The following is a 25,770-nucleotide window of genomic DNA, read 5'->3' on the forward strand; positions in this document are numbered from 1 at the left end:
GTTGCTGTTTCACTTTGTCAATGGTTTCCTTTGCTATGCAAATGCTTTCAGGTTTAATTAGGTCCTGTTTATTTTTGCTTTTTTTTCCTTTGCTTTAGGAGACAGACCCAAAAAAATTTTGCTACTATTTATGTCAAGGAGTGTTTTGCCTATGTTTTCTTCTCAGAAGCTTTATGATTTCTGGTCTTACATTTATGTCTTTAATCCATTTTGAGTTTATTTTTGTATATGGTGTTAGAGAATGTTCTAATTTCATTCTTTGGCATGTAGCTGTCCAGTTTTCCCAACATCACTTATTAAAGAGACTGTCTTTTCTCCATTGTACATTCTTGCCTCCTATGACAAAGTCATAGATTAATTGACCATATGTTCGTGGGTTTATTTCTGGGCCCTCTATTTTCTTCCTCTGATCTATGTGTCTGTTTTTGTGCCAGTACCATACTGTTTTGGTTACTGTAGCTTTGTAGTACAGTCTGAAGTCAGAGAGCATGATCCCTCCAGCTCTGTTCTTCTTTCTCAAGATTGCCTTTGCTAATCGGGGTCTTCTGTGTTTCCATACAAATTTTAGAATTATCCATTCTAGCTCTGTGAAAAATGCCCTTGGTATTTTGATAGGGATTGCACTGAGTCTGTAGACTGCTTTGGGTGGTATAGCCATTTCAGCAATATTAATTCTTCCAATCCATGAACATGGTATATCTTTCCATCTGTTTGTGTCGTCTTCAATTTCTTTCATCAGTGTCTTATAGTTTTCCTAGTACAGGTCTTTAACCTCTTTAAGTATGTTTATTCCTAGGTATTTTATTCTTTTTGATGCAACTGTAAAGAGTTCAGTACTTTTATGTCTCCTCTAGCTCTATTTTTGTTTCAGTAATTTAATCAGTGGTTATAAACCATTTCCTTACCCATTATAGATTACATGTCTCTCAAAATTTGAAGCAAAAGTGTTTTTTTGGGGGGGGGGTTGGAAATTTGCTCTCAGGATTATAATCATATTTGCTTTAATTATTAGACTTATCTATGGTATATTTAACTGGTTTAAAATTCATTATCAGTCCTTTTCAGACACACGTCTCCTTTCTTGGGTTAGTCATTTAATCCTTCCAATCTGGGATACTTCTTTGAATAATATTTTTCAGGAATGATATCATGATGGCTGGTCTATTTTCTAGAATGTTACTATTGCTTTCACAAATGAATACTTGGCTAGAAAGAATTCTACAGTTGGCAGATGGTGTATCAAGTATGTTCTAACATTGGCGAGGTCTGAGGCCAAACTGATATACATTTTAGTTCAATATTATAGTAATCTGTGCTTTTTACTTGTATATATGTAGGATTCATTCGATTTTAAAATAGCACCAAGAGGGAATTCCCTGGCAGTCCAGTGGTTAGGACCCTGCACTTTCACTGCCGAGGACCCGGGTTCAATCCCTGGTAGGGGGAACTAAGATCCCACAAGCCACGCTGCTCGGGCAATTAAAAAAAAAAAATAGCATGAAGATATGCAGATCTCTTTTCATTAATTTTCCCTGGAACAAATTATGAGCTCTAACTTTGGAATCAGAACAAAGTTTAGATAAAAAACTGTTTTCTTCTTTATTTATAGCTTTGGGTATTGCCTCTGATCCATTTCTTCTGTTTTATTCTCTGGAAATTCATATTATTCATAGAATAAAATCTACACATGTATAGCCCATATTTATAACTTGTCCTTCATTCTTTTAATCTGTCTCCTTTTCCTCTACAGTCTTTGTTTTCAAATTATTTTTGTACACTACTCATTCAATTTTCTTTACTGTCAAGACTTTATTTACTGTACTCAATTTAGATCATTTTAATGCAGTGACTATATTTTTTAAAATTTCCATAGTATCTTCATAATTTGGACTGTTTTCTTCACATCATGATTTAACAGTTTTAGAGAAACAAACTGCTTTATGTGTTACTGAAAAACAAGGCAATTATTTTCTAAACTTTTCTTCTATTTCTTATAGTATTCCTAACAGTATCTTCAGGATACTTATAATGATGCTTCTTTTACAATAACTGCTTTCCAAAGACTCTCAAATGGATTTTTTTTTCTGCTCATCCATCCTGAAATGATTTATTCAGATCTAATATGGGAAAGGACAAGCATATTGCCCTCACTATCCTCTCAACATTCAAGAGAATAAATAGCAGAAACTCCTCTAAACTCTGAAGCTAAAAGAACAAGCTGATATTTAAGCACTTTCCTATGAGACTCTAATACTCTAAATAAACTCTTACAACTAAATAATAAAAAGACAACCCAATTTAAAAATGGGAATATATGAATAGCCATTTCTCCAAAGAAGATATACAAATGGCCAAAAAGCACATGAAAAGATGCTCAAAATCATTAGCCATTAAGAAAATACAAATCAAAACCATAAGGAGATACAACTTTATGCTCACTAGGATGGCTATAACAAGTGTTGGCAAGGAGGAAAAACTGAAATCCTCAAGCACTGCTGTTCGGCCAGTAAAATAGTGCAACCGCTTTGCAAAACAGTTTGGTAGTTCCTCAAAATGGGAAACACAGACTTATCACATGACCTAGCAAAAGATATATACCCAAGAAAATGAAAACATGTCCACACAAAAACTTATATACAAGTGTTCATAGCAGCATTACTCATAATAGCCAAAAAGTAGAAACAACTCAGATGTCCATTAATTGATGAATGTGCAAACAAAATGAGGTACATCCATACAATGTAATCTTAATTGGCAATAAAAAGGAATGAAGTACTGATACATGCTACAACACGAATGAACCTTAAAAAACAATGTGCTAAGTGAAAGACCACAGATGGTGTGATTTCCATTTACATGAAGTGTCTAGAATAATAAAATCTAAAGAGACAGAAAGTAGATTAGAGATTGTCTAGGGCTGGAGGAAATGGAGTGGGGGGCAGTGAAAGGTAAAAAAATACATTTCTTTTTAAGGTGATAAAAATGTTCTCAAAGTGATTGTGGTAATGGTTGTACAACTTTGAATATACCAAAAACCATTTCATTGTACACTTTAAATGGTTCAATTGTATGCTATAGGAATTATATCAGAATAAAGCTGTTTAAAGATAAATAAGAGATAAGTGGCCGATAAGTAAAAATGTATTCACTCTCCTAATAATTTTAAAAGAAAAAGTCTTCCTTAAAAAGGCCTTTTTACTGGATTTATTGCTCCTTAACAACCATCACCAAGGTTAGTCTAGCTCTCAACTAAAATAAGCTTTCTTGCCCACTTGCTTCTTTAGTGTGAATTTCTCTATTCAAAATAAGGTACCAGAAAAAGTTTTATTTTTTTTCTACTGTTATAAGTCTTAATGATAACAATAAATGAAGGCAAGAAGAAGGGGTAAGCTTGCTGTTGGGCACAAACTGCTCCTGCCATCTGTTTCCCATATTAGAAACTTCTTCATCCTCTAATTCAGGAACATGACATAAAGTTTTACTGGAACACAGCCACATGCTGATTGTTTATGAACTGTCTATGGCTACTTTCATGCAACAAATGGTATGGCCTGCAAGCCTATAATATTCACTATCTTGCCCTTTAATGAAATGTTTGTAGACCAATGTTCTAATCACTAAGGGTTTCATGTCACATTACAGGTGACAGGATAGAACACCTGTCATTCATCAATATAATTTCTATATGTAATCACACTACATTACTATTATTGAAAATTTCTCTCATTATCTAGTTTACTTGATTCTAGAGTCATCATTGTATTTTAATACAAAGTTAGAAGGAGTTCATAGGTTCTGTTATTTCTCCAACATTTTACCCAGAAGGAAAATCCATTCATTTCCATTCAATAAATTTTTACTGAGGATCACTATGTCCTAGGCATAGTGCTAGACACTAGAGATTCAACCATTAATAAGCTAGAAATAACTCTTGCCCTCATGGAGTTTATATTCATAAAAGAAAAAGAAATATAAAATGAAACAAAATAGATTGTAAGTATTGAGAAAAATAAAAAGCTAAAACTGAAAATAATAAGGACAGACATATTTTTTGATATTTAAGTCAGGAAAATCTCTCTAAAGAGATAATGTTTAAAATGAGATCTAAAAGCTAAGTAAGAACTATGAAATCAAAGAATGAGAATTTCCAGACAGAGGCCAGAAATAACCTGGCATGTTCAAGGAACTGAAAGAAAATAAGTATGGCCAGACATAGAAAAAAAGAAGGGATTGGTACAAGATTATATCAGAGAAGTAAGAAAGGGCTAGATCATGCAGGGTTCTATAACATATGGTAAAAAATATGAACTTACTTTTAAGTGGAGAAGGCATTAAAGGACCTTGAGCAGGGACATGACATGATACAAATTACATTTTAAGATCACTATTCTTAACATACAGAGAATGGAATGGAAGGGGACATAGGGAAACTAGTTATGAGTCTGGGGTAGTATTCCAGGGAAAAGATAATAAAAATTGGTTGGTCTCAAAGTGGTAGCAGTGGAGACAGAAAGTAGACTGATTCAAAATAACCTGTTAATTAGACATGTATGGGTAAAAAGAGGGGGTAAGACAAAGAATGATCCCAGTGATTGACGCTTGAGAACTGGATAGCTAAATGATGTGATTTACTAGATGGCCAGGTGGGAAGTGGAAAATGATAACTCCATTTTGGACAAATAAATTTTGAAACATCTCTGAGATTCCCAAGTGGAGATAATTACAAAATCTGGAACTCCAAGGAGAAGTCGAGGCTGGAGATATAAATTTAAAAATAAGAAAAAAGAAAGACATTTAAAATCAAACATACAAATTTCTGAATATCCATTTTTGTCCTAATAGTAGGAAAGGTTGTAATAGTTCTTTCTTCACTTCCCTATCTTTCAGGAGAAAAAAAAAGTACCATGTTCTAAATGGTAGCAGAAAAAGAAAACAAGGAACTGATAACACTAGCTGCTGCCAAAGAGGATAACTGGGTGGATAAAGATGGGTAGGAGAGAAATTTTATTTTTACTTCATATCCTTTTATATCTTTTTATACTTTTGTAGCATGTGAACATAGTAACTATTCAAAAAATTACACAAATTAAGGAGAAACTACCACAGTCTAGACAGAGCATACAGGTGAAGAAATCAAGGCATTTATGCACCTAGATAAGTACTCTTTGTTTTCTTAAACCCTCCAAGAACATATAGATGAAAAGGTAAAAGCCTCAGCATCTGCTTAAGTTACAAGTCCAAATTAATCACGATTTCAAAAGATTTATGAACTAGAAATGATTTTGAGTTCAACAATCCAGTCCCTCTCACTTTAAGGTAAGAACATAATCAGAAACACATACTACTTACAATCAAGGATGCCAAATGTCATGCTATGATTTCAATATTTTAAATGCAAAATAATCTTCATCAACATTATTATCTACCCAATACCACATTTACTTTACTGACTAAATGTATCATGAAACTAAGTGCTCAAGTATCCCAGCTTTACCCTTCACCTACTATCCCCTCAGTTTTAAGTCCTCAACCTACTGCTTAAACTAATTTGTTACACAAAGGACACTAAAAGCTTAAAATAACTTTCTCCATTAGCTTTTCAAAATATACTTTTAAATCTGAAATTGGATGCCTTGGTTCTAACTTGGTAAACAAAACTGAACTCTGTTTTGTTAAATGAGTAAAAAACATTCCAGTAATATTAAGACCACTATAGTCTTAAAGTATGCAAATTATCAACCAAATGGCTGGCATTTACAGGGCATATATTATATACTATGTGCCCAGCACTATGCTGTATACTTTAGGTATCTTATTTAATTTGCTCTCTAACCCTGTGAGACAAAGATTATTCTTATTTCACATGTCATAAGAAAAATACATCTAAAAGTGGTTAAGTAATTTCCTAAAATTACATATCCAGAAATTATGGGAGTCATGACTCTAAAATCAGTATTCTTTTTACTATACCAACAGATTTCAAACTTTCTGGTTTCAAGACCCCATTATACTCTTAAGAATTATTGAAGATCCCAAAAATCTCTTATATGAATAAATCTATTGATATTTACCACGTTAGAAATTAAAATTGTTTTAAAATTTTCCTTATTAATTTTAAAATTACAATAAAACCATTACATGTTAATATAATTTTTTCATGAAAAAAATTGCAATTTTCCAAAACAAAACAAAAAGAATGACAAGTGGTACTATTTTAAATTCTTTAATTAAAAATAAAAACAAATTTAATTTAATGTCTGGCCTAATAGAAGACAGCTGGGTTTTTATAACTGGTTCTGCATTCAATCAGGTGTAAATGTTGTTGTGACGTATATGAAGAAAATCCAGATTCAGACGATATGCACTTGAAAAAACAAGGAGTATTTTAACAGTCTTTTCAAATAATTTGGGGGTATTCTTTGATACTACACCAAAACTTAGTAAGTGGTTATTTCTTTAAGGTTTGTTGCCACGTGAGATCTCAAACAGTATCAATAAATTTTTTGTACTGTGGTACACTGAAATTCATTGGTTTCTCTTGCACTTTGAATGGATCTTTTACTGATGCATGGTTTTGTAACATCAGGCATTGATCAGTCTAAAAAATACTGATTTACTGAGTTATGCAGATCTTCCAAATGTCAACACATTTCACTATACAAAAATTTTTAAATCACATTTAGTAATATCACCAATCTGACCAGAACAGTCTTTAAATACTAGGAAGCTGTCAAGCTTACAGTGACAGAGACAAGTTTTCCAAATTCTAAATTTCATTTCAAAGCTTGAATTTTTTAATTGGCAACAAATACCGTCAATTGTTTTCCTTGAGGTCACACGTTCACTTCATCCAATTTCCAGAAAATGTAGGCCAAATATCCAAATTGTGATAACCATAGTTTGTGCGTAAGCTGTTCTTTCAAATAAAAATGGTGTTCCATGACAAAAGCAGCTAGTTTGGCTTACAACTCAACTGCACAAATGTTCTCCCTTTTTTTCTCTTCAGTATGCAGCAGAAAAGCACTATGCATAATTCACATTATGTCACAAAGAATATAAAAAGTATGTACTCAAGATTGACTTTAAAATTAACAATTTCTACACCTTCATCAAAGACATTGTGAAATTGGCTTTTTTTTTTTTTTCCTACTTCAAGTACACGGCAGTGAATAATACAATGACTACTAGCAGTTTGGTGCCTTGATTCATGCTAATGTTCCAACAATTTTACCCACCACTGCTTTTGTACCATCAGTGAAAATGTCAGCGCTGTGAAAAAGGCAAACAATGACTTTGGGTTATTACAAAAATAGTTTTGACTTCATGTGCCCCCTAACGAGGGAGCAAAGCAAGAAATTACAAGTCCTAGAACCAACACAGCTCCAGCTTCCACAGACATCTTCCATCCAAGTCTCATCCAAGCAAGCAATAAAAAGGGAGAATTTTTGTGCTTTCTCTCATAAATGGTACTGTAGTACTAAAACTCACACACACACATATTACTTTCAATCTATCATCGACTCCTAACCAGCTCTACCTTCTCATTATTTCCAGTTACCCCCACTTATTATAATAGCATGTTAAATTGACCCATGCCTCCCTCACTCAAGTTTCTTTTCTGCCTCATATAGCAGCCAGAAAGAGCCTTTTAAAATCAGATCATGTTACCTGGCTACTCAAAACCCTCAAATTGCTTCCTATGTTACGCAAAGTAAAAGCCAAAATCCTTAACAATGGTCTACCAAAGTTCTACGTGTATACACCCCGGTCTCAAAATCTCCCATCTCCTACCACTCTCTGCCTTGTTCCAGCCACACTGGTCTTCTTCCTATTCTTTGAACATGGTACCTTTGTGTTTGCAATTCTCTGCCTAAAACTCTTTTTGCCATATTCTCTTTACCATATTTTTATTAGTTCGTTTACTATTTATCTTCCCCCATTAGAATGTAAGCTCCCTGACAGCAGGGACAACTTTGTTCATTTTGTTCACTGCTGTAACCCCAGCACCTAAAACACTGTTTATCACATATCGGGAGTTCAGTATATATCTGTTAAGTGAAGGAATGAATGAACAAAAAAAGGGGGAAAAAAACTATGAAGAACCATTAGAATAGCGTTAAAATCTGTTTTTACTCTCCAAAAAGCATTTTACCTCAGGACAATGCAGGTTTCCACATGATTCTCTATGAAAGCCAACCAATATCCAAGAGGATATGCAACACAGCCCAGATGGCTTTATAGAAGTCAGCACAGTGCTGATTAAGAGAGGATAAATTAACACACCTGACAATATCTACAGCCAAGAATCCAAATGCACTGAACCCAGTTACACCAGTAGTAGACGAAAGATGACTGACAGGAGAGGCAAATAAACCTTTTAGCAAACTGATAGGCAGTATAAATTCAAGAATCAGATAAAACCTCAATTGAATGAAGTCCTAACTAAACCTCAAAAACTAGAATGTCCTCTGCTGAAAGGTACGTCACAGCAAAAGTAGAGCAAGATATTGATATTAATGATATTACTATGATATGAGCCTTCATTGTTAAAATATTTTCAAGTGTGGTCTCCCATTTAAGACTATAATGCCCCAAGAGATAGATATTATTATATCGACTTATTTCAGCAGTTAAATAAATAGTATAATTACATAAAAACCAGTTTGTAGAGAAGCATGGTCTCAAACTCAGATCTGATTCCATATATAGAAAAAGCCTTCTAGTTTTACAGATGATCTTTGGGATATCAAGAAGACTAACAGGCTTAAGAACAGATGAAATGCAACCACACAGTTAAACCTCACATATCCTGATAACTAACACCATTCATAATCTTTAAACAGTTAGAAAAGAGACCTTTTCCCTTTTTCCTACCCTCATTTGACATGCTTCTGTCTTGCTCTAAAACAGATTTTCTACCTCTCCCCAGTGAAATAAATGGTATACGAACAGGAATATACTGTTTGTCTTTCCAGCCCCTATCCAATTTTTTAGAATCTACACTCATTTTCTAGAACACAAAGCATCCTGACAATTACCTTGTACTCTTCATTTAGATTTCTATGACTTATGAATGCCATTAACTTGGGACAGACATATTCAGTTCTCCAATAAGTCCTCCAGAATTCTCCTGCCTCATTGCTGATGCCCAGGACACAATATCATCAGTAATTGCTCATTTCTGCTTCCTTTTTTGCCAAAGTTTGAAGGTCAGACTTCCTACTTCTACTGTGGTTCAATGAAGGTAGCTCTCCAGAGGTAGCTCTGCAGATGTGTTCATATCACAATTTCAAGTAGCAGTTCACGTTCTATAGTGCTAATGATGATGGCATCAGGAAACAGTCATTTAACCCCAGGACCGTCCTATTCTGTTGGAGATGCACATGCAGGAAAAGGTGAAAGGAAGAAGGTTCATACAGTCATGAAGATCAACTGAATCAACCCCACAGATCAGTGGAGTGACAGATTTCACAGCCAAATCACCCTCATACCCAGTGACAGTGCATAAAACTTTAATGGATTATCTTGGGCCTCCAGAAACCATTTTTTTTCTAAGGGAAAATGAGGTATGCCTTCCAAAAACAAAATTCAGAGAAGACTACAAAACACGAGGAGGACAGATACAAAACTATTCGTGTTCTTTTAAAGATGTGCCTCTTGACTAAAATTGTTCACTTGAGACTTCAAGATTTTTTTTTCCATGCAAAATTTACCTTCATAGTCGCCTTTTCTCAAACAGACATATTGTGCTTTATTCTCTTGTATCACCCATCATGAATGTTAATGCCAAAAATGAAGCAGAGAAAATGATATCAAAAGAAAGATCAATTCATATAGAATAAGCCAAAATAAACATATTGTATGGGCACCAAAAAGATTTCCTATTGCCTCCATTCTCAAATGTACATTTTTAAATTTTCTGAATGTAAGATGTTTTGAAATCTCTGTCTGAAGAAATCTGTCAGCCACCAGACACAAGTTAGCCATTTCTTTATCACTTCACTGAGTTACCTGCATTGGCAGGAATATTCTCAAACTGACTTTTATCTTAAATTTGAAATCTCTAATCACTATGTAAAATAGCTTCAAGAAGATTACACTACAATTCAGTAAAAATGAAAATTAACTGTGTATAGAGAAGATGGCTTGTCACATGCCAGACGATGTAATTAAAGGCAGTAGAAACTGCCAAACCTCTCAGAATAGATCAGAAATTTTTCACATCTAGGAAAGGCTGGTTTGAGCAATTCATATATCAAGGACTTTTGTCACTCTGGCCCCTAAAAGCTTCTGACTAATGTCCAAGATAAGGTGCTTAACTTACAAAGATATTTGACTCAATTAAGGGAAAAAACAAAAGTACAAGTTTAACAAATAGGATGCAGTCAAAATCAAGAAAGTCTTCTATAAACTTCATAAGCATTCTCAATTCTAAAGAGGAAGAAATAAAAATCATTAGCATCAACTAAAAAAAAAATAGTATGTTACCATGATGCTTTGTTTAACTACCAATGGCAAAAAAGGATTCAGAAAAATCTTCACACTCAATGTGAAAAAAAGCTTAGACTTAAACTTTAATCCTATACTTAAAAAAAGGGGGGGTATATAACTAAAGATATACTAATGATATAAGGTTTAAGTAATTTTTGTACACTTAATGTATCTTTTTCCCCACCCAAGAAGAGCTGTTATTAAATATACCATGTGTCAAAATCATTGGCATATTTGAACACAGTATATATATGATATTATGGCTGTTACTGTATTTAACTTATATTTCAAGAGATATGTTTGGATCCAAATACAATACTCCTCAATATAATTGATGGCTTAGAAAAAGCAATTCAAACTCAACTAACATTTTTCCATAAAAGAAAAGGCTCTATCCTTGCTCCTACTCAATTTGACAATAATTTGTAAATATACATACATACACACACACCAAAAAAAGTTTTTCAATTCAGAGATCACTGCAAACTGAAAGAGCTAATGAATAGTGAGCTAAATAGTGACCAAATTAGGATTCAATAAGCTTTCCAGGTAGGTAGAATAAAGGATCAAGACTAACAAGATAAAAATTAATAAATGTAAAGTCCTGTTTTTTTTTGTTTTTTTTTGTTTTTTTTTGTTTTTTTTTTTTAAATTGTATTTATTTATTGATTGATTTTTGGCTGCGTTGGGTCTTCGTTGCTTTGCGTGGGCTTTCTCTAGTTGCGGTGAGCGGGGGCTATTCCTCGTTGCGGTGCGCGGGCTTCTCATTGTTGTGGCTTCTCTCGTTGCAGAGCACGGGCTCTAGGCGCCTGGGCTTCAGTAGTTGCGGCACGTGGGCTCAGTAGTTGTGGCTCTCAGGCTCTAGAGCACAGGCTCAGTAGTTGTGGCGCATGGGCTTAGTTGCTCCGAGACATGTGGGATCTTCCCGGGCCAGGGCTTGAACCCGTGTCCCCTGCATTGGCAGGCGGATTCTTAACCACTGCGCCACCAGGGAAGTCCCTAAAGTCCTGTTTTGAGGTTAAAGAAAAAAAATAAGGGCTTCCCTGGTGGCGCAGTGGTTGAGAATCTGCCTGCCAATGCAGGCGACATGGGCTCGAGCCCTGGTCTGGGAAGATCCCACATGCCGCGGAGCAAGTAGGCCCGTGTGCCACAACTACTGAGCCTGCACGCCTGGAGCCTGTGCTCCGCAACAAGAGAGGCCGCGACAGTGAGAGGCCCGCGCACCGCGATGAAGAGTGGCCCCAGCTCGCCGCAACCAGACAAAGTCCTCGCACAGAAACGAAGACCCAACACAGCCAAAAATAAATAAATAAATAAACAAAGCTTTCATTTAAAAAAAAATAAATAAGCACAAGAAAGGACAGAATGGAAAGACAGCCACTTACTTGAGAATAAACAGTATTAAAAAATCCACATACTCTTGTACTATATTATTTAATGTATGCTCTTTACTAATATACATTACTAAATGTGTATTGCTTAGAGCAATAAATATAGTCTCTTTGTCTTTGCTGATGAGGCTACTATAGCTTCAACACTAAGGCTAGTTCTGGGCACCATCCTCAAAGGAAAGAACTAACAAACCAGAGTTTCACTAAAAGAAGATGACTAAGATTTTCACTTACTTTTTTAATATACTTCTATAGCATTTACTGTGTTTCAGGGACCATTCTTAGCACTTTATAAACCATGTCATATGAAGAATGGATACGGAAGTTAGGAATGTTTAACCTGAAGATAAGGAGAACATGATAGCTCTTGCTTGTCAAATACCTAAAGGGCTATCATGTGGACAAAGTAGCCTATTTATCCGTGCCATTACATAAAAAGAAACATAACAACAGTGAGAGATTTGGGCTCTACAGAAAATCTCTGTGAGCTGTTCAGTGGCATTCTCTCTCTACAAGTACTAAATGAGAAATATATATTAAAGAACTTTGCCATAAATTGCCACATACACATTATTAAAATTGACTTCTTTGCAAAATAGTGCATCCTGATCAACAGAAATATTTACAAACAGGCTGATCATGTGCTTTGGAGTTCTTTTTTTTAATATAAATTTTATTTATTTATTTATTATTATTATTATTATTTTTTTGGCTGTGTTGGGTCTTTGTTTCCATGCGAGGGCTTTCTCTAGTTTCTGCGAGCGGGAGCCACTCTTCATCGCGGTGCGCTGGCCTCTCACTATCGCGGCCTCTCTTGTTGCGGAGCACAGGCTCCAGACGCGCAGGCTCAGTAGTTGTGGCTCACGGGCCCAGTTGCTCCGCGACACGTGGAATCTTCCCAGACCAGGGCTCGAACCTGTGTCCCCTGCACTGGCAGGCAGATTCTCAACCACTGCGCCACCAGGGAAGCCCTGCTTTGGGGTTCTTGCTGTTAGTTCAGTTCCCAGCTTTGGAACTTATTTACTAAGTATGCAACTTTGGCAAAGTTTCCTTGCCTCTCCAGGCTTCACTTTCCTCACCTTTAAAACAAGGATAAAGCTACCCTTTATAGCAGGGTTATTGTGAGAATTAAATGTAATAATGTATGTAAACACTTAGCATAGCGCTGATGTATTTAATAAACTGTATCTGTGATGATGATCATCATTACATTATGGAAGGAATATCTAGTGAATATAAAACTAACTATGGCATATGATGTGATATAATTGTATGGCTCTGCTATGCACCTGTATGAGTGTACGATTCTGCTGTGTACTCATCATGCTATAACAATCCAAATATAACAAAGAGCTTGTTTTTGTTGGGTGACTCAAAATGCATTTATCTTTTGTAATTTGAAATGAAAAATAATCTAAAAAGACTAAAGTATCCAGGTTAGTAAAATTTCATGAGTAAAATATAGCAGAGAAATTATGCAGCTACAGGGGAAAAGAAGATTAAAGAAGTAGCACGTTAAATAGAAGCTACTCTTTCTTAGGAGTCTTCACTGCAGGAGATGAGAATGTAAATCGCAGGCAAAACAATTACACTTTCCACAGGTATGTGAACCATTGGTTACATTCATCAAAAATATCAACAATGTAACAGAATGTAAACTGGTACAGCCTTTAAGAACAGTACTGAGGGGGCTTCCTTGGTGGCGCAGTGGTTGAGAATCTGCCTGCTAATGCAGGGGACACGGGTTCGAGCCCTGGTCTGGGAAGATCCCACATGCCACGGAGCAACTAGGCCCGTGAGCCACAACTACTGAGCCTGCGCGTCTGGAGCCTGTGCTCCGCAACAAGAGAGGCCGCGATAGTGAGAGGCCCGCGCACCGCGATGAAGAGTGGCCCCCGCTTGCCGCAACTGGAGAAAGCCCTAGCACAGAAACGAAGACCCAACATAGCAATCAATCAGCTAATCAATAAATAAATCTTTAAAAAAAAAAAAAAAAAAAAAAAAGAACAGTACTGAGGTTCCTTAAAAAACTAAAGATAGAGTTACCATATGATCCATCAATCCCACTCCTGGGCATATATCTAGAAAAGATGAAAACTCTAATTCGAAAAGATACATGCACACCAATGTTCACAGCAGCACAATTTACAATAGCCAAGACATGGAAGTAATTTAAATGTCCATGAATAGATGAATGGATAAAGAAGATGTGATATATATAGACAATGGAATACTACTCAGCCATAAAAAAGAATGAAATAATTGCCATTTGCAGCAATATGGATTGACCTAGATTATCAGACTAAGTATATCAGAGAAAGACAAATATCTTATGATATCACTTATATGTGGAATCTAAAAAAATGATACAAATGAACTTATTTACAAAACAGAAATAGACTCACAGACATAAAAAACAAATTTATGATTACCAAAGGGGAAAGGGGGGGGGTAATAAATTGGGAATTTGGGATTAACAGATACACACTACTATATATAAAATAGATAAACAACAAGGACCTACTGTATAGCACAGGGAACTATACTCAATATCTTGTAATAACCTATAATGGAAAAGAATCTGAAAAAAATCTAAAATACATACATATAAAAAACTGAATCGCTTTGCTGTACACCTGAAACATTGTAAGTCAACTATACGTCAATAAAAATAAAATAAAATCAACAATGTAAGGGCAGCTAAGTACAATGCAAGCATTTAGTATATCAAGACAACTTAGAAAGAGAATTTCAGTGGGCTAAGGAAGAGTTCAAGGATATTCAGGATTCTAATTACTTTGAACAGAATTCGTACTTTAACAAACCAACTTGTAAATGCTAGATGACAGATATGCAAGCCCGATAATCCTGCAATTCAGTACCTTCCGTGATCAATCAAGAAAATCAGTTCTAACATACTATACTATCATACTTTGTCAGTCATAGTCACCTCTCTCTTCTTTCAAAGGGAATCAACTCTCAAAAACAAAGTTTTATCTGTTTTCAGGTACATTTCAACGTAATGGAACTCTATATTTTAAAGGCAATGGCCATAAGATAAACCATATATATATAGCTACTATGAAGACCAAATCTGAAAAATGTCCTAATAACTAAACAACCCGAAGCTACAACAGATCTCCCTCTAAAAACTGTTTCCCAAAGGGTTAGAATATAATTACCATCAATGAACAATATTATGTCATTGCAACAATAGTAAAGTAATTAAATAAATTAAATGTAGGAATGAAAAACTGGGTGCAGCTTTTAGGAACACTCTGGGGGATTTGATTTTTGATAAATGAGAGGTAGTAATTCTTACAATATTGTAAATTCAGAATACAAATGCAGTTGTTAGAGAATTATACAACCAACACAAATCTTACTTTTTTTTTTTAATCTCAATTTTTGCCTTAATTGTACATAAGAAGCCTAGAGTCCAATGGAATTAAGGGAGGTTATTCCACAGGCAAGTATTTCATTAATGTGTTAACACTATTTTGAGCAGAGTTGAGTGTGTTCTAACTGAATGTATACAATACTCACGTTCAGTTAAAAGCCGAGCTATTAACAATATTTGTCAACTACCCAGTTTAAAATGGCCTATCAAATGTTGAAAATATCAGTGTTGACAATAGTTTTCATTAATTTACTGTGGCTTAAATGTCAACTCAGTCACATTATGTTTTTAGAAGAAACAAAAAAATTCAGCTAATAAATTAAAGCAAAAAGTAGAAATACAGTCCTTGAATAACAAATGACACTACATGTTGTCATGTAGGATATGATGAGGTTACTATGAAAAATCATAGTACTATTTTTAGTCACAGATCATCAAGATAAAACATTACTATTAGCAATTATCTATCTAAAACAAGCAAAAAACTCTAAGCTCTACTTCAACAAAATCTTAGCCACTCAGAAGTCACTTTACATGCTCTAGGTATCAAATACCAACAAATTTGTACTGTGGCTTTCAGAAATCAAAGCATTTGCAAAATGTAAACACTTTGTACCAAACTAAGCTTCCTAAAAGTAGAAGAAAAAAGAAAGAAAATAAACAAACAACCTGATGGCACGTAGAAATCACAACCAGTTGCAGTCAGGTTGGGATTTGTACCTGGGCAATGAAGGGAGGTGGGCAATTTATATGTTCAAAATTCAAGATCCCAAGGGGGTAGGGGGGTTGAAGAAGAAAAGATATAGTTCAATAAACAATGGATGATGACCAGGTTGGATGAGAGGCAATCTAAAATTTCTTATGGTCAAGAATCAACACACTGAAGCCCTGTCTCAAACATAAAACAGCTTCTAAGAGTTTGAAGTAGCCAAGGAAGGAACATTCCTTCGCACCCACAAGAACCAATCCCGAAACCACTGGCATGCTATTACAAGATTTACGGGCATTTGGCTTGGAATGGTGGGCAAAAGAGAGGAAAGAAGGGTCTGTTAGGATTTCAGAGGCCTGGGGAGGCACAACCTAGGCTCTGGGAAGGAGAGGTGGACAGGGGCGAGCACTCCTCACCGTGATTATCTTTCTGCCCGATATTGTGCGTGCGGATGAGAGAGGACAGTCTCCTCACATCCCCCTTGAAGACGCACTCGTGCACCGGGTAGTGTGCGGGGCAACTGCCTCCACCTGCGACGACAGCAACGGGGTTGGTGCCCGCTAAAAGAGCCGGGGACTGGGAGGTGGTAGTCACGGAGGAATTGTGCAGCGGCAGGGCCGGGGCGCCGGGGGCATTGGAGGAGGCCGGAGCTGTCTTCAGCTGTAGCCGGTGGTGATGGTTACTGAAGATCTTATGACAGGCTCTACCGCCCTTGCTGCTGCTGCCTGTGCCAATCCTGCCTCCGGTAAAGGTGCCGCCGAGGGCAGCCGCCGCTTCCTCATCCCCGGGCTCCAGCAGGTCCCCCTCTTCTTTGCTGGGCTTGTGGTCCCTCCGCAATGAGCGGATCTTCTCCCCGGTCATCGCCGCCAGGGGCAGAGAGGGGATCCAGGAGGTTCACCCCTGGCGACGAAGCTTGCGCTGCGGCGGCACAAGGCGATTAGAGCGGTGGCCAGGATACTCCAGCGCAGCATGAACTCCCAGGGCGCCCCCGAGCCCGGGACAAACGCATCTCCCGGAGGAAGAAGAGCCGGCTCTCGCCTAGGCACGAAGGGACGCGCGCTCGCTGGGGGGAGCTAGAGTTCAGGTGCCCACGACACCAGAATCCCCGTCCCCACCGCCGCAGCCGCCGCCACTGCCTCACACCGAAAAACAGAGCACGGCCATCTTCCCCTGGCTTCTCTCGCGAGAGCTCCCCTGGGAGGGAGGAGGGAGGAAACACCGCGATAAGTGAGCTGCCTGCTCCCTCCCTCGCAGGTTCTGTTCCCAGAGTTGCCGAATGTCGGCGCTTCCCAGGCAGCGGGTTCCCGCCCCAAGCTGTAGTCTTTGAACTAAAAGACCGGGATCCAGCGTCCTGATGGCCGCGCTTCTTGTGGGCCGTCTGAAACCTTAGCCTGCGTTTGAGATATTCGATGCACGTTATAAACAATGACAAACCCTGCGACCTCTGGGCCTCCCTCAGGAGTGCTGACTGACGCCAAGGCACACAGGATATGATGTCACTGAAATGCACAGGACACTCATTCAATAAACTTTCGCTAAGCACCTACTTCGTGCCGTACACTGTGCTAGTAGATTTATAAAACACCACTCCTGGCTCCAAGGTGCTCGTTAGAGGAGGAAAGATAGTCAAGCAATTGAGTACAAAATGTAACTGCGAATGAAGTGGATGCGGAGTGCTGGGTTGCACGAATTATAAAAAGGGGGGGTGGGGGGAGAGGCAAATTTTAGTGTTGGAGTGTCAGAAAAGCCACCACAGAAGTTTAGGGACTGACCCTGGTAAACAGGCTATTCAGCAGACTGGGAGAGGGGAGATCACTCAAACATTTGTCGGATGAATGAATTTCGGGCAGGCGTCAGAGTTAAAGCATGGGGAGTGGACCCTGAAGGATGGCAAACAATAATTGTGTAACCGGAATATCGCTGGACTAGTTCATGGCCAGCCTCGACCTAGCGTCAAATTCTGAAGAACATAAATCTGACCTTGACAAATAACTAAAGCTGTTGGGAACTGGAGGGCAGAGGAGTTAGCAACGTCAGAATGATGTTAACCTGTTTATCTCTCCTAAGTCCCATTTACTCTGACAGCTGCTTCTCTCAAAAGTCTTCTTTCTTAAACCAACTTTATCACTACCTCCATAACACCCCACCTCCACCACCCCTCCAAATAAAAACTCCTGTGGGAACTGTCCTCTCTTCATCCTTCCCTGCTACTCAGGTTTCACCTCCCATCGTCTTTCAAATCTATTCAAATTAATGTCATTCTTCCCTTCTTCCTTTTCTTTCTTGTGTGTGTGTGTGGGGGGGGCCGGGGGCTGTGGGGGGGGTTCCAATTCTGTTCAAGCATTGCATGGGCAATCTGCACCTCAAAGGATCCTCCTACTCAGAAAGCAAGAGGGACTGAACACCTATGTACAAAAACATTTTCTTCTTCCACAATAGCCTCTGAAACAGGTGGTAGGCTCAGCACTTTATATGCTATTTCCTTGTGATAAGTATTATTTTCAATCTTCATTTGACAGTTGGAAAAACTTCCCAATGCATCAAAGGTGGAATGTAGCACAGTCAAGTCTAACTACAGGGCTAGAGAGATAGGAAGGGACCAGATCGTGTAGGATTTTGTATGTCACCTCAAAAGTTTAGACATTATCCTACAAGAAATGGATAGCCTTTTAGGGATGTTAAACAAGAGAATAGTAAACACACACACACACACACACACACACAGCAAAAAAGAACAAAATCAAAACGGGAATAGCATGATGTGATTTGCCTTTTAGAAAAGTCACCCAGTCACTCATACCTTAGAAAATTATGTATCCAGAATAGATTACAAGGGGGCTACTATAGAGACAAGGAAACGGAGAGATTCCTGCATAAATCAAATAAAAATGTGTGTAAAAATATGCATGTAAAAGTCTGGTAGAATATACGTCACACAGGGGGAACAGTGGTTCTCTCTGGAAGATAAGATTGCTAAATCACATATTTCCTGCATTGCTTGAATTTCTTTTTACAAAGAGAAAGTATTCCTTTTTATTAATCAGAAAAAATAATAAATTAATTTTTAGAAGAAGTATGCGATTCAGGAGGTGAGAGATTATGAGAGTATAAACCAAGTTAATAAGAGTGAGGCTGGAGAAGGTTTAAGAGTTTAGAAAAAACTGAGTTCAGTTTTGGCATATTGAATTGAATGTTCGTGTTGCTCACCCACAAGGAGTTAGATGGCAAATATTTTGGTATTTGGAAATGAACCTTAGGAAACAGAAATCTGGGTTAAGATTCAGAAGTTATCATTACACAGTAATTGATGCCACAGAAGTCATTGAGTTCCCCAAGGAAGATTGCGTAGAGTGAGAAATTAAGGTCCAGTCTAGAACAAAACCTTGAAAACACCAATATATAAAGGATGTGTACAGGAAGAGTGGCCAGAATCCTATTAATATAAAATTTTTTTTAAAAAACTTATACCAAATTGTCTACCATTATATCTGTGTTACCACTGGATTTAGAATTTAAAAGTACCTTATTAGTGGCTGCCACCCATGGACAGATGTGGAAACTCCTAAGGGTCCCCTCAATAAAATCAAACACTACAAACATCAAAAATAAAATTCAGCCCTTACTTTTAGGAGCTCCACAGTATAATAGGGAAAAATGATACAGAAATATAAGTTTATAGTACATTGTGGAAAATACAAGAATTGAAATTATATGAGATCCTGATATACTACAGAAGAGGAGGTTATTAATTCTATCTGGAGGAAATGAAAGTTGGGTGATCAGAAAATCTTTCTGGAGGAGGTAATGTCCAGACTGGGTTTTAAAGACCATATAGGAGTTGGCCAATTGGGCAAGGGGAAAAAGATATTATAGGTAAGAATAAAAATTACAATAATAATAATAGCTATCATTTATTGAGAGCTTACCACGTGTTAGGCATCGTTCCAAGCAAGTTTCAATAACTATTTGATTTAATCCCCACAACAATTCTATGAGGTACTTTCTGTCCCTATTTTACAGATGAGGCAACTGAGGCACAGGAAGTGATCATCCAAATGATGAATAGAGATAAAAAGAATAGTATGTATAAATATAGCATGATATTTGAGAATTATCAGAGCATGGTATGTGGCAGGAAAAGTGGTGGTAAATGAGACTAGAAAGGAAAGCTGGGACTTGATTACAGGAACAACTGTATGAAACTTGGGCTATATATGCTAGGCAGTAGAGAGTTTGCAAAGGATTCCAAACACATTAAAGACAGAATCACATTTAATACTATAATGTACAACCAACCAATACCCCAAGGATATGAGATTTTGCCAATCTTTCCAGCTTAACCTCCTCGCACAATGCCAGATTCATTCTTCACTCTACCCAAAGCAATCTGCTGACAGTCCCTTACCTGCTCTCATGCCACCATGCCTTTGTACATGCTATTCCATACATCCTGAATTCATTTCTATTTCACTTACCTAGATACCTCATTCAATCTATCAAGAATTAGTTCAAATTTTATCTCTTCTTCACACAGGGTTTTTGTTTGTTTTTTTTTTTTTTAACTTGCCGTAGAATTCAGGAGTCCAGGAAATTACACTGAATGAAACCACTAAATAAAATTTAGCACATCCTTCTATTATGAATGTAGGCCACAAACCACAATAATATTAGAGGTACCTGTGCCTCTGCAACCAAAAGAAACCACAGATATTTTCATATCACATTACAGTTGCTGCAGATAACTCAAAATATCATTTACATTCATCACTACCTCAAAATTATGTTAATAATTATGCCCACTGATAAATCTTGTTCTTCTATGAGTTAATAAAGAAGCACATATATTGCTATATCACAAATTCGTTTTTTCAAGTATTTTGATAGCTATTTCAATACTCTAAATTTCCTTCGTAATCCAAAGTATTTTACACACTTAAAAACACTGTTCGGAAAATGGGTCCCTAGACTTCACCATACTGCCAAAGAGGTCCATGGCACAAAAACAGAAGTTAGTAACCCCTTCTTAGGAGTCTCTAATGACACCTGCCCTTCCCTCTCCTTGTCTCCTCTCCAACACCCCACCATTCTGAATATGTGTCCCTTCTTTGCCTTCTTCTGATTTCCCTTTCTTTCCCAAATCTTTCTGATTTGCCTTTTCTGATTTTAACTTTTGCATGCCTCTTTGATATTCTTGTCCACCTCTTCAACTAGTTCTTTGAGATTTCTCAGTACTGAAACTATGTTTATCCCTGTTGTATGCACAGTGCCTTACAGAGAGTGAAACAGTGAATGCTTAATATTAATAATAAACAGTTGTTGAATCGATCACCCATAACATAAACCCCAAAGTATCTAAAATGTACCAAGAGAACTGTAAACTAAGTGATGAGATGTTAAGTAAACTTACTAAATAATCCCAATCTGACTATACTTTAGCTGACTACTAGTTTCTTGGATTCTTATGTGAGGCCCAAGAGTAAATATATATCACTTTGGATTTTTTTTTTAACAAATAACAATAAATTCAATTGAAACGGTCTTAAATTAAAGGGATTTATTGACTTACATACAGAACGGTACAGAGATACGTCTTCAAGAGGGGCCCCTCCAAACCGCATGTCAGTTTCTCTGTAACTCAGGGCACCTTCTCCCCGTTCGGAGCATTCTCCGAAGGCCAGCTTCTCTCAAGGACACAAGATGGCTGCCAGCGGTAACAGGGGCCTCGAGATTCCTCCTTCAGGTCCAGAAGGAGGGCCCAAGACCCCACAAGTCTGCTGCTCCACATTCATAAGATGATCCTGTCCAATCTCCAGGTCTGGGAGAGTGTTGATTGGCTCAGGCCTGGGCTACCTGAACCAATCCCTGTGGCAGAAGAGATTACCCTTATCAGGTTTGCCCAATCACAACTCATCTCTGAGCGGGGTGGCGGCGGGTGGGGGGGGGGGGGTCAGGGGGGTGCGGCCAAGCACTCCAAACTGCAAAACTATTTCATAATGAGAATGAGGTGGGAAAGACGACGGGGAGACAAACGCAAGAGCAGCCATGAAAAGTACTACATCCAATGACTTAAAGTGGGATTTTCCTTGTGGGGGGTGGTGGGGGAAGAACTGGCCTGTTATCACAGTGTCAAGACTAAGTATGATGAAATATGTTGGTTATCAATTATATCAATAAGTAATGAGTAAATAACTTCACCATCAAACAACATATTTACGTTTTATTCAAATGTTACAGAGATAGAATTCAATCCAACAGCTCAACTATATAACTCAACTTTTCAATATACTATATTTACTCTGGTCTTACAGACTAGCACTTCTTAATTTCCCTCTTGGTATGGCTAAGAATCCAAATAATGATCAATTTGCCTTGAATAGCAGGAAGAAGTCCTTTCTGATAAGTGGAGTCCCAACTTTTTCTAATGAAAATTTTGTTAAATGCCTTACTGTTCACTATCACCCAACAATAACTGGAGGATTAAGCATGGTTCTAAGAATGAATATTTCTGAATTTTAGGGGACATGTATGTACCTGTATTAGCTTTAGACAAACACCTAATCCCCATCCTGGTGTCTTTATTTAATAAAAGCAGTAGTATCACAGTATGAAATATGGAATGTACTGTATAAAATAATAAAATCCCACTGTTATAATTTATAAATGCTTCAACAGACCTACAGTTAAGATTGGTAGTTATGGACTTCCCTGGTGACGCAGAGGTTAAGAATCCGCCTGCCAATGCAGGGGACATGGGTTCAATCCCTGGTCTGGGAAGATCCCACATGCCGTGGAGCAACTAAGCCCATGTGCCACAACTGCTGAGCCCGCATGCCACAACTACTGAAGCCCACGTGCCCTAGAGCCCACGCACTGCAACTACTGAGCCCGCGTGCTGCAGCTACTAAAGCCAGCAGGCCTAGAGCCCTTGCTCCGCAACAAGAGAAGCCACCGCAATGAGAAGACCGCGCACCGCAACAAAAATAGCCCCCGCTCTCACAGCTAGAGAAAGCCTGCGTACAGCAACAAAGACCCAACGCAGCCTAATTAATTAATTAATTAATTAATTAATAGAAGATTGGTAGTTACTAATCTTATGCTATCCTCTTTACGTTGTATACCAATATGTTTCTAATGTAAACATTAGAGCAAGTTTAGTCTACATCTTTTATTCTCCTTCTCTCAAGGTTTGTATATCATACTTTCACAATAATCTAGAATATGATTTCCTACACTCCACATTTGTTGAGCTAGGCCTAGGAGAATTTTGCTTGGATAGATGATATAGGTGCCTAGCTAATGAGGTACTGTCTTCATCAGCCCTGACAACACTCCAAACAGTGCACTGACAAGTGAGAATAACAAACTTTGTAAATCAATACCTTCACACGTTTTACATCCATCTCCTTAGGTCTCGGTATTTTAATTCCCTCCAAATTTGCCTACTCCTTTTCTCAGAAGGTATGCTGAGCACTTTTAATTCCTTTTACTATTTATGATCAGTGATTATTAGTGATTTAGTCAGATTTCTCTTAAGTAATCAGAAAAAAATAAGAGAGGCAGGGGTTGCCAAGGAAACCAGAGCCAGTAGCTGTGGAAGTTCCTGAAGGAAGCAATTCCTCTGAGAAAGATAAAACACACAGACGTTTTTTTTTTTTTGGTGGGGGAGGAAATATGCCAAGACCTTAATGAGAGGACAAGTCAATATGAAATGAAAAGGAAAAGATAAATTGCAACATATGTAAACGAGATTATTTTTAGATCACCAACAGAGGCTTGGAGCAAGAGATACAAAGATATGAATAGGAATTTTAGTAAAAGAAGAGGTTAAGACACGATAGGTATATATGTAAGAAATTAAATGGGGCAGATGGATCAGGGTGAGTGTGCTAGTGTCCATGGCTTCCTAGTTCTGCCTAATTGCCCCAAGATACATCCAATTACGTGCTATATTGATTAGCCTAAATATTCCTCAAGAGAACATCTAATTCAACATGTCCAATATAGAACTTATCTCTGTCAGCAATCCCACTAGCCAGACCTGTACATCACTTTTAATTATTCTCAACTACTCCCTCTCCTTTACTCACACAGTCAACCAGTCACTAAATCTTGACTTTTCTATCTCCCATATAGCTCTAAAATTGAACTATTTCTCTCAATTTTACACTGGCCAACTTGGGTTCAGGCCACTGGCACTTGAAACTGTCCACAGACTCTTTTGTCTCTGGCTCCCAGTTCCCACTCCTGCATGCACACATACACAGAACCCCACATCCTCTCACCACTTGGATTGCCAGATTTATCGAAAAAAATTACAAGACACCCAGTTAAATTTGGACTTCAGATAAAAACACAAATAATTTTTTAGTATAAGTATGTCCCAAATATTGCATGGGACAATATTGCAAGTATTACAAATATTCATTCAATATTTGGGACATAATTATACTAAAAAATTATTTTTTTAATCTGAAATTCAAACTTAACTGGTCAACTTGTATTTTATCTGGCAACCTTACTAACCTCTCACCCATTTGTTTGTGTTATTTAGAGTTACATATGTAGTTAAAGTACAAAACCAAATGTACAGGAATAGTAACACCAAATTCAAGAGAGTGGTTTCTATGGAATTTGAATGGGGAAATGTCATCAGTTAGGGATAGAGAAGGAAATTCCAACGTATATGTGCTTGTATTAAGTATGTTTTTTTTAATTTAATTTAATTAATTTATTTTTGAAATTTATTTATTTTATTTATTTATTTTTGGCTGCGTTGGGTCTTTGTTGCTGCGCGAGGGCTTTCTCTGCTTGCGGTGAGCAGGGGCTACTCTTCGTTGCAGTTCTCAGGCTTCTCATTGCGGTGGCTTCTCTAGGCGCGTGGGCTCAGTAGTTGCGGCTTGCGGGCTCTAGAGCACAGGCTCAGTAATTGTGGCTCACGGGCCTAGTTGCTCCGTGGCATGTGGGATCTTCCCGGACCAGGGCTCGAGCCCAAGTCCCCTGCACTGGCAGGCAGATTCTTAACCACTGCGCCACGAGGGAAGCCCTATAAGTATGTTTTTTTTAATTTTTGCTTTTTGGAGTTTTCTCTAAGGGGATTTATGTTTCATTTCTTAAGCTTAGTGGCGCAAATAGATTTTTTTTAAATTCCTATGCTTTTTTGTGTGTCTCAAATATTTACAGCAACTATTTTTAAAAGCTTAACAGCCCTCTAGATAAAGTCCAAAGAACAGAACATGGATTACAAACACCTTCATGGGTTCACTGATCCTGTTTACCTCTCTCATTATACCATGTCCAGCTTGTACACAAGTCTGGTCATGCTGAATAATTTTCCTCAAAAGATGTCCAAGCCTTTGTCCACACTATTCCCTCCCTCAAGAACTCAGCCCCACCCTCCTCCTCTTGCCATTAAGTCTCAAATTAATTGTCAGTATCTTCAGGAAAGCTTCTCTGGCACCTTATCCACGTCTGGGTTAGGTCCTTCTATGGACTTCCAGAGCACTGAGTACTTTCACCATTACTTACCATCTATTTGCACAATAGTGTAATGGCTGACTTACTTCTCTGTATCTGTATACCATTCGAACATAAACTCTAAAAGTATAGAGTATGTTGTATTTACCCTAATATCCATAGCCCCTGCCCCATTAATGAGCCCTCAATAAATATTTGTGGTAGGAATTAATTAATTAATGATGGGCTGGTTTATTGAACATTCTTAAGGCATGCTATAATTTTACTTTTAATATGAATCCTGATTTGTAATCAGTATTTAGACG

General features: G+C 37.6%; 1 protein-coding gene across 1 annotated transcript in view; it reads right to left on the reverse strand.

Moving 5' to 3' along the window:
• Positions 1 to 17,192, reverse strand: part of ANKRD13C (ankyrin repeat domain 13C) — an 82,646-nt gene extending 65,454 nt beyond the window's left edge. The window contains exon 1 of the mRNA XM_036857340.1: positions 16,408 to 17,192. Coding sequence (XP_036713235.1) covers positions 16,408 to 16,852 — 445 coding nt within the window. The 5' untranslated portion in view covers positions 16,853 to 17,192. The remainder of the gene's footprint in view (positions 1 to 16,407) is intronic.
• Between the last annotated feature and the right edge of the window lie 8,578 nt (positions 17,193 to 25,770).

This window comes from Balaenoptera musculus, chromosome 1 (genome assembly GCF_009873245.2).
Source record: "Balaenoptera musculus isolate JJ_BM4_2016_0621 chromosome 1, mBalMus1.pri.v3, whole genome shotgun sequence".
NCBI classification, from domain to species: domain Eukaryota; kingdom Metazoa; phylum Chordata; class Mammalia; order Artiodactyla; family Balaenopteridae; genus Balaenoptera; species Balaenoptera musculus.